We start from the raw sequence: 9,517 nt of genomic DNA, 5'->3' as shown, positions 1-9,517 counted from the left end.
TTAGTGCAATTGTGCAGTCCTAGAATGCAATATACACTACTACTTTACTTTCAGCCAAGGGTGTACTTAAACATCGACCAATGATGTATTTTGTTTACCATTACAGTATTCTTATTACAATACTTCTATCACTGTAGTATTTCTACCACTGCAGGATGTTCACTATTACAGTACTTTTATCATTGCAGTACTTTTACTATTACAGTACTTTTATCATTGCAGTATTTTCTATCATTGCAGTACTTTCCTGTCATTTCAGTACTCTCACCATTACAGTACTTTTATCAGTGTAATATCTTTATCATTGCAGTATTTTCAATCATTCAGTAGCTTTTATCATTACAGTGTTTCCCCCTCTGTATAATGGACAGGCATTAGGAGTGTTTCCTTACACTTAGATACGTTTATACTGTGTATATTTGCATGCTTTTTATGAATGTCTGCTGCTAATGTTACACATTAACGGCTACATTACGCAGCTGACTCTGTGTGATCTATATCTTTGCTGCTGTAACACTTCAAATTTCCCCATTGTGGGACTAATAAAGGACATCTTTATCTTTATCTTTATTTCTTAGCACAAACGCTGCAACTGAATGGCTTGTCTCCACCATGTGTTGTTGTGTGTTTAATTAAATTAGACTTTTCAGAGAAGCATTTACCACAAACTGAGCAGGAAAAAGGTTTTTCTCCACTGTGTGTTCTTGTGTGGCTTGTTAACGTTGACTTTGCAGAGAAGCATTTTCCACAAACTGAGCAGGAAAACGGTTTTTCTCCACTGTGAGTTCTTCTATGTTTTGTTAAAGTTGACTTATGAGAGAAGCTTCTGCCACAAACTGAGCAGTAAAAATATTTTTCCCCACTGTGTGTTCTTGTGTGGCTTGTTAAATGAGGCTTTTGGGAGAAGCTTTTACCACAAACTAAGCAAGAAAGAGGTTTTTCTCCACTATGTGTTGTTGTGTGTTTTCTTAAATTAGACTTTCCAGAGAAGCTTTTGCCACAAACTGAGCAGGAAAAAGGTTTTTCTCCAGTGTGTGTTCTTGTGTGTTCTGTTAAATTTCCCTTTTGGGAGTAGCATTTTCCACAAACTGAGCATGAAAAAGGTTTATCTCCACTGTGTGTTCTTGTGTGGATTGTTAACATTGACTTATGCAGGAAGCTTTTGCCACAAACCGAGCAAGAAAACTGTTTTTCTCCACTGTGTGTTCTTGTGTGCGGTTTTAAAGACAGCTTTGAAGTTAATGAGTCAGTGTGACATGCCCTTTCACCTTGAGCTTGCCCATTATCATCATCATTAGTATCATCATCATTGTCATGAGCGTCTGATAATGTGTCCTCATTATGTGCTTGTGATGGCCCCCAGTGGTCTTCATCACCTTCTGTTGTCACGTGATGACTTGAACTGCTGCTTGGAGGCTCCGCCCCTCTCTTGTCCTCACTCTCATCCTTGATTACATCTTCAGTCTTTATAGGGACAACGTTCACTGGTGACTTGTAGATCTCCTCCTCCTCCTCCTCCTTTTTGATGTGAGTCAAGTCTGGCTCCTCTTTCACAGAACGGAGATCGTTTTCACTGACGTCTGAAGGACACAAAGACAAACACACATTTTGTTTGGTCAAGTCAAAGCTCATGCGGCGACTTTGTCTTATATAGTTCCTACCGTGCTACCTTGACTTGTGCCTGCCGAACACGAATCAATGCGTGCGACCCCGATTTGGACCGGACCATGGGGGCATTTCACAAAATTACGTCCTACGATGTAAACCTCCCTTTAGCAGCACAACAGTGATAAACGAGTATTTAAAATGGAAGCACGTTGCGGCTGATGCCCTATTTCATTCCTGACATAGTCACAGACGTTTCTGGAAGCTAAGCTGAAGTTAGCACACACAGGCTCTTGTGTGCGTCTGATGGAACACCTGTTGTGGGACCCTAACATATTGATGCAGACCACTGGGGGCCATCGCAACATTATGTCATTAATAGAATAGAAATCCTTCAAATGAAATATGTTTACAAATTTTTCATTTTGCATTTATAGATAGTTTCATCGTGGGTACTTTTTGCTTCCATTCTAATCTGTATGCCTAAAAGAATTAAAGGGGCCCTGGCATCATAGTCGCTATTTATTGCATGATTTATGTTTGTTTTTTTGGGTTTTTTTTGTTTTTTCCCAAAATGACATTTAGCCTGCTAGTACGTTCCAACATTCCCCTTTTGATTTTTTTTTTAAATAAAATTTCTGTTTCTAAATAAATTTTAAAACAAAATTACGTGTGAAGAATCAAAATCCCTACACATAAATTAAGCAACAACACTTTCATGTTGACATATTTGAATAATGACTGTATATTTTAAAGTTATCCAATATGTATTAAAATTAGACTAAGATACACCATAATATTATTAGAGTTCACTGAATTATTTTGTAACTGCAATGATGCTTAACAGCCATAGGGTGTCAGTAATGAGTAACAAAGTAACACAACACCTCCCATTGTTCCGTCATCATTTTCATTTGCATAAATTATCAAGAACTTTGAGTTGTGGGGGAGATGCAAACCTCCTGGGCCACAGGAACTTTATTATCAGGAACTAAATGTTCCTGGGCTTGTTGGTAGAAAAGGGGGTTGTGACGGTATCCCTTTTTAAGCTCATAGTAAGCCAAAGATGCAGATGCATTCCTTGCAGCATGCGCTTGTTCACTGATTAGATCCGTGCAACCTTGGATGGATGCATTCAATGTATTTTAAATGTTTGGATGAGGTGAAACTATGCACACGTGCACAAAACTGTGCAGGGCCACCCGAGGTTTAAACAAACTTAATATTTTGTGTTTTATCCACTAAAATTGATCAACCGCCATTGATGTTTTCGCCGCAGTGTGCACATTTTGTAAGTTAGGCAGAATTCCTTCCGTAACGAATTGCTTAAACAAGATATAAAAACCAGAAAATTGAAAATGTAAAATAATCAGTTCAAATTTTATACTGGGAAAACATGGAGTTCACCCCCCACTATTGGTTATTCTTTGGCATATATTTTCTGCACTGATTACATTTGACATAAACAAATGTTTGGCAAACCGACAAGCAATATTTAAAAATAAAACGGCAATAACCTTGAACGCATTTCCCCAAACAACTTAATGTTGTGATGCATGCAATGTCGTTCTTTACAAAGCAAATGAGAGTAAAACGTGTACAAACCTGCTTTGAGTGGCACAACACGAGGCTGGTTGCAAACTTCGTCCAGCAGTTGAAGATGTTGCTCGTTCTCTTCTTTTATTCCACAAAGTTCCTCTTTGTACTTGGGTGTCGTTCTTTCACACATTTTCAAATGATAACTCCAAAAAATCTGCACTTGATCTCTGCTTGGCGATGAGTCGTTAGCGGCTAGCTAGCTAACAAGCTAAGCTAACTACACCGAAAAGCATCAACGCGCGAAGATGAGGTTATCGGACACAAAGACTTAATGAATTATGTCGTAGTCCTTTAGAGTAGCACTGGAAATCCTGTGAGAAAATTACAGCCAGTTCCACACTAAATCAGAAGAATTTAGCGGTGTTTGTTTTTATTTCGGTGTGGACGGGTCGGTGCATGTGGTCGAGGTCCTTCGGAAGCTGCGCGCTTTCTAATGACGTCATGCTTTAAGCACGTATTTTTCAAATATATTTCTTTGCCTCTGCGTTTGTTTTTTAACCCTGACTGTTCTATTTTAATATGTATTTTATATAATATTTTAAATCGGTTGATAAAAAAAAAAACTAAATTAACACCCCATTGGCGAGTCAGCTTCTACGTCACTTCCGCCTATGCCCCGAGCAGCCGCTGCTGGAACAGCAGTGGGACGTTCAAGTTTCTCCTACCGAACTTGCAACAATGCTGTGGTTCAATCGGGCTGCAAGATTCTATGAATATAATGTCTGCATATACTAGCAGTGCTTCTCAATTATTTCACGTTTTGGTAAAAAAAAAAAAAAAACTTTATTGACATTAGCAAACCAAACACAGTTATTAATACGTACATAATATTGAAATGACAAAAAGAAGAGCGAGGGGGATTTTAAACACCAATTCTTTGTAAATAACATAAAGCAACAGCTTTAGTATGTTTACGATACGTTTTTTTTTTAATTTTATGGTGACTATACGTTTTTTTTATGGTTACTGTAAAGTTTTGTCTTCTATCTTAAGAAGTCACGCAGGTAACGTGATGCTGCAAGCTTGTGCCTCTTTATTTATTGACTTCTCGTCTATGTGCGTAAACACTTGTTCGTCTGGTAACCAAACACACGTCAGGCAATTCTGCCAATTAGTGACTAATGACATAACTGCTATCATTACATCTCCCTTTCAAACGTTAAACAATGCCTATGACTTTTTTAATTATTTTTTTAAAATATTATTATTATAATAATAATAATTTTGTTTTGTTATCAATTATTTTCACTTCTTATCAATATCTATCCATTTTTTGATGACAACAAGCAGCTCTACAACAATTTTAGGAACAATAACACAACATTAAACATTTTCAATCAGCCTGTCCGGTTGTCGTCTAACTCTTGTTGATCTTCGAAGAGGTTCAGTAATCCCAGAAATTGCTGGTGGTTGAGGTCTGTGCTCCTTCGATGTATCCGCCTGCTTTGCAGCCTCAGCCTTATCAGAAGATTTCTTGCAGTCCTCGGTAGTGATGGGTAGATGAGGCATCTTGTATCGTTTTGACACAGTGACACACTGTATTGACACTGTGTTGACACTGTGTTGCTGAATACCGACACCTGGTGGACTTGCAGGAAAAATTTGACCGGGTCATCAGACTCTGATCTGTCAAACTAATTTTATCCAATTCCATTGATTAGGCATTTGCATTCACATTATTTTTACATATACGTACTTTCATAAAAAAATCGTTGATATTCAAGACGCAGTTGATAAATTAAGTGAACATCTGTCTGAATGCCTAAGTAAAAGTGTTGTGAATGACAATGGACTCATTGTAATTAAAGATTTTTATTAAAAAAAATAGTTTCTCCAGCGTTTTGTTATTCAGTCTATTTATATCTTTTTTTTTTTAGGCAATTTCCCCCGCCTTTGAGAAGATCCTCCCACAAGGCACTGAAGAGGCCGGTGTGCACAACGCCTGTGTGGCTAATAGAAATAGATGAGGGAACGTTGCCTCCATGGACTTCCAGTATAAGAGCGGGTCTTCCGTACGTGCAACGTGTCCTGCTGACATATAGCGCTGCACCTCTGAGTGCGCACAAGGCAGAAAACTTGCGTTTACCAGTGACGTCTTCCATCTTGCGGATATTTAACGCAGAGTAATGCGCCAATAACTCGATGCTTGTTTTGAGCGTGCATCCTGTTGACAGATGTGCATCCTTATAAACACAGTTTGGTGCGCGACCGCTGTGTCGACACGGTTCTGGTAGTGGTCACGTGACTTTCTTGCCCTGGAAGCTCGGCGCACGCAACGGCGCCTCAGTGTCGCTGGACCCATCACTAGTCCTCGGGAACCTTCAGAAGACTCCTCCAGTTCCCCCTCACTCTTTGTCCATCCTTTGTTTCCACAATGTAAGATCTCGGACACGAGACAGTTTTCCGCACCGAGATAACATGTTTCTAAACGAGTTACGACCTAATACCATTTATATAACTCCTTGAATAACACGATTCGGTTTTAGAGGGACCGCAGAACCCTTAATTTACACTACCGTGCTATCCGCAGGGGAAACCCAGTTTCCCGAGAAACCCAGTTTCTCAATGAGTTATGGCCTAATTCCATTGATATAACTCTTTAGACTAGCACGATCCAGTTTATCACACCGTACTGGTCAACGGCGCGCGCCTAGTCCATCAGCGTGAAGTTGGCGCTCCATTTCTTGCAAAAATAGGGTGAAATAGTTAAGAGTGCATCTGTGCTCGTTTGTGCTGTTAAAATTTCCGTTTGTGCTGCTTCGGTTCCAGAGATATTACACTTTTTTATTTCGAGTGGTGACGTCACCCAGCCCCCCACTTTCATCCAAATGGGTCGGGAATGGTGCCATTCGTTTGTGCTTCGTTTGTGCTTGTTTGTGCTGTTAAAAGTTTCGTTTGTGTTGCTCCGGTTCGATAGATATTACACGTTTTAATTCACGCGGTGATGTCACAAACACTAACGCTCCGGCGTCAGTCTATTTTGTTTTGGATGCTGTCGAACAAGGAGCTAGGTATCGCGCTACCGCGTTCAGCTAATCACTTGAATCACTCGTATTTGTTATTAATTCCAGGTTATAAACTAGTTCCTGGAATGAACCGATGTTTTGCATGTTTCTGCGCATTTTACATTCTTCATGATCCTGGAAAGCAACTGTTGCCGGACGAACTTCAGGTAAACATGTCACACTCACTGTTGTAGCTTTTTTTTGCTAGCATGCAATAATCTTAAAATCTTCCTGTTTTCACTGCTGTCCATTACTTTAAATTCGATCTTATTTCTTTTAATATGTTGTTCTGCTGCTCACGTGTTTATTTCATCAGTAGTCATTAAAGCTATGTGATTATTTCTTAAATTATAGCAGACGTGAGGCCGAAACATATCCCTTGATCTATTTTGAAATAAAAACAACATAAACACACCCCTCGATGTAGCATTCCCTCATTTGAGAACAACTGAATTAATATAAAAACAGTCCATGCGTAATTGATGAGAGCCTGCAGAGAAAGCTTTATATGTAAAAACAAACAGCAACAAACAAAACACCAAACTATTTACATTGCAACAATTAAGCAATCACTGCTTTGTGAAGAACAAAGCATGTGGGAAGATCTTTGTCCTATCTGATGCTGCTTTCACTCCACTTTCCAGGTCATTGTACATCTCCTAGGCAAAAGCAGCCCTCCTGCAGTATGCCACATAATGTCCAAGAGAATCCTGGGTCAAGCCTCTTTGAAATCCTATGACTGCTCTCAAAGTAAACATATTCTCTTGCAGCACCAGACTAGAGGGAATTTCAAGCAGGGCAACTTCTGTCCCACTCGTACCAAGGTCGGTGTCAATCCACAAACATTCTCCAAGACTGTAGCTGTGGGAAACATTTGCCGAACACAGAGCCTTTCCTGTACTGTTGTCTTGCTTTTTAAATGTAGATGGACACTGAGATGCATTTTGGATTGGTCGGAGGCAAGTAGAGTCAGGAAGGCTCAGTCCTTCTTCAGCAGCAGTCTGAAGATAAGTCATGCCACAAGTCTGCAGGACAGCAATATTGGTACACACAAGCGGAACTTCCCTTATTACTTGAGTGCTTAGGCTGCAGTACGGTGAGGAACATTGTTTTTTCAAGTATACACTTGGAAGATTCCTCGTGGCTCTCTCAATCACTGTCGAGATTTGGCATGGTGCATCTATTTGGAGAGAACCAGAGGTTAGGTGGACAGGCTTGAATATTTCTTTCAGGAGTTCTGCCCTCTTGGAATACACGTGTTGTGTCACACCTCGTGTTGCGATGGTTTTTACCAAGTGGAGGAATGGATTGTCACAGGTCTTGCTGCTTACAAGCCTTTTCAAATGAAAAGCTGTCACAATAAGAGCAAGAAAGACACTGAAACACGGCATCAAATGCACAAGTGTTGAGCACAGCAACTTTCAACTTGGAAAGTTTAACAGGCTGTTGTTGGTTTCCATTTTTCAACAATTGCACCTTGACTTTTTTACGTTCCACGGATGAATCCACATGCAGCCACTCAGGACAAGGAGAGAGATATGAACTCATCTTCCTTTTTTGGGTGGAACTTCTAAGCCTCTCCAGTTCTCAACTTCGGTAATTTGAAGATTGTTTGCAGCAGCATCAGATTCATCACCAAGGTCAGCATCCTTTTTTAAATTTTTTTCCCCCGCTCTGGGAAGTAGAGACATCGTCAGGTCTTAAGACAGTCGTAGCATCACCTACATCAGCCTTTTCTCTTTTTTGTTTTGCAGCAGAAATCCGCATGTTTCCGTCAATGAAGGCAAGATGACGAGCAACAAACCGGTCGACACGAATGGGAAGGCTTTCATGCTTGAAAAGCCCATTTTTTATGTTTTTAAACTCTGCTTCAACAGCTGCCGAACTTGCAGTGATGGTGGTGCTTCGGAAGAGAGGGACCATTCATTACTCCTGTCCAGAGTGGTAAGTAACTTCCCAGTCTGATGATGTGGGGAATAATCTCAGGGAGGAAGTGGATGTTATCTCTGTCTCCCTCAGCCATGGCAAGTGACCTGCTCTCCTCGCATAATTCAGTCACCCACTGTCGAGCATTAGTGTGGATCTGTTGATGCGCCTCGACGGGTTCCTGTGCCTGAACCTCTGTGTCTGGCATGCTGATACAGTCTTCTTGTGCAATTTGAGCTTTTAGGTATTTCTTCCACTTTTCTGATGGGAGAGGGGTTGCAGAACTGTCATTACCTTCGGACTCACTCAGTGCCACAATAGTGATGGCACGTAGAAGTTCTGTTGAATGTTCCACACATTGTGACTTGAGTAGTTGTGCTAATGATCTCACATAAAACTCTTTAACACGATGTCTTTTATTTTTCAGGCAGTCCCATTGGCAGATCATTTTGATGCAATGTGCAACATCTACCCTGACAAAGCATGGCGGCAGGTTTGCATGCTGATTCCCAAGCAAGACATTAAAGCACTCATTAATGTAGCTCTTCAAATCGGGATGTGGGGTAAAAGCTTTGACCAGAGAGAGAGAAATCACTTACAGCTTCTTTTGGGACCGGTGCACCTGCATGTATCCATTCTTTTAGCCACCCTGTGATAGCGCTAACATCATGCTTCTCTGATAACATCTGCACCACTGGGACACTACAGCTGTTATTTCCCGTCAGAACACCCTGATAAAGGAAGATGTGGCCGGACGAGCCATTCGGTCTCACCAGTTTCTTAACTACTGAGCCAGTAGCATCAAAGCATACAGTTGGATGAGGTTTTTTTGACAATGTCTTGTACACATGCATTTGTGTTTGACTCCAGTCATGAAGAATTTGTCAAGTCCAATGTCTTTGATGCTCCCACTGTGAGGTGTACTGTACTTTAACAGCTGCAACGACAAAATTGGATTTTTATCACCTAATGCCAAATCATTTCTCTCTTGTTTTGCCTTGCGCAGGGTGGCCAAATTTGGGAGGTGGCTTGGCTCAGGATCTCCGAAGTCCATTAGTGTTGTTGCCTGCGATGCCCGCCATACATGTGGTTCCATCCTGCCCTCAACAAGTTCCTTGGCTATCTTCACACGCAACTGCCCAGACAGGAATCGCTTTGAGCTGCCAGTGTGCTGGGAGTCATCAATGTTCTTGATGTAACAGTTGAGCATCATTGGACTGTTGAGTTCAGGCTCTCTGTCGCAATTGATGTCAAGATGGCCATGACATTCCTTGCAGTGTCCTCTAATTTCAATATAATTATTTGTGACTAATGGATAGACCATGGCTCTTTTAAAAACAAATGTGCAAGGAATTTTTACTGCTTTCCAGATTACCTCATTT

General features: G+C 40.7%; 1 protein-coding gene and 1 pseudogene across 1 annotated transcript; one reads left to right on the top strand and one right to left on the bottom strand.

Annotated features, from left to right (window-relative positions):
• Positions 1-3,608, bottom strand: LOC148341600 (uncharacterized). The gene is made up of 2 exons (XM_088288663.1): positions 3,211-3,608; positions 1-1,580 (listed from the first exon to the last, which is right to left on the bottom strand). Exons 1-2 carry the CDS (start codon positions 3,332-3,334, stop codon positions 568-570), a joined length of 1,137 nt encoding a protein of 378 aa, XP_088144789.1. The 5' UTR covers positions 3,335-3,608; the 3' UTR covers positions 1-567.
• Positions 3,609-6,828: 3,220 nt separating this feature from the next.
• LOC148341599 (uncharacterized) lies at positions 6,829-9,517 on the top strand (annotated as a pseudogene).

Source organism: Idiotropiscis lumnitzeri, chromosome 2, assembly GCF_059441095.1.
Source record: "Idiotropiscis lumnitzeri isolate Australia: NSW breed Sydney's pygmy pipehorse chromosome 2, RoL_Ilum_1.0, whole genome shotgun sequence".
Classification (NCBI taxonomy): domain Eukaryota; kingdom Metazoa; phylum Chordata; class Actinopteri; order Syngnathiformes; family Syngnathidae; genus Idiotropiscis; species Idiotropiscis lumnitzeri.
Note: the sequence above shows the minus strand (reverse complement) of the source record. Positions and strands in the feature narration are given on the sequence as shown.

What these genes read in the sequence shown, in the direction of transcription:
- LOC148341600 (XM_088288663.1), bottom strand. Translation starts at nt 3,334, where the DNA reads ATGTGTGAAAGAACGACACCCAAGTACAAAGAGGAACTTTGTGGAATA. An exon ending in TGTTGTGCCACTCAAAGCAG is followed by an intron (nt 1,581 to 3,210) that starts GTTTGTACACGT and finishes TGTGTCCTTCAG; the next exon opens with ACGTCAGTGAAAACGATCTC.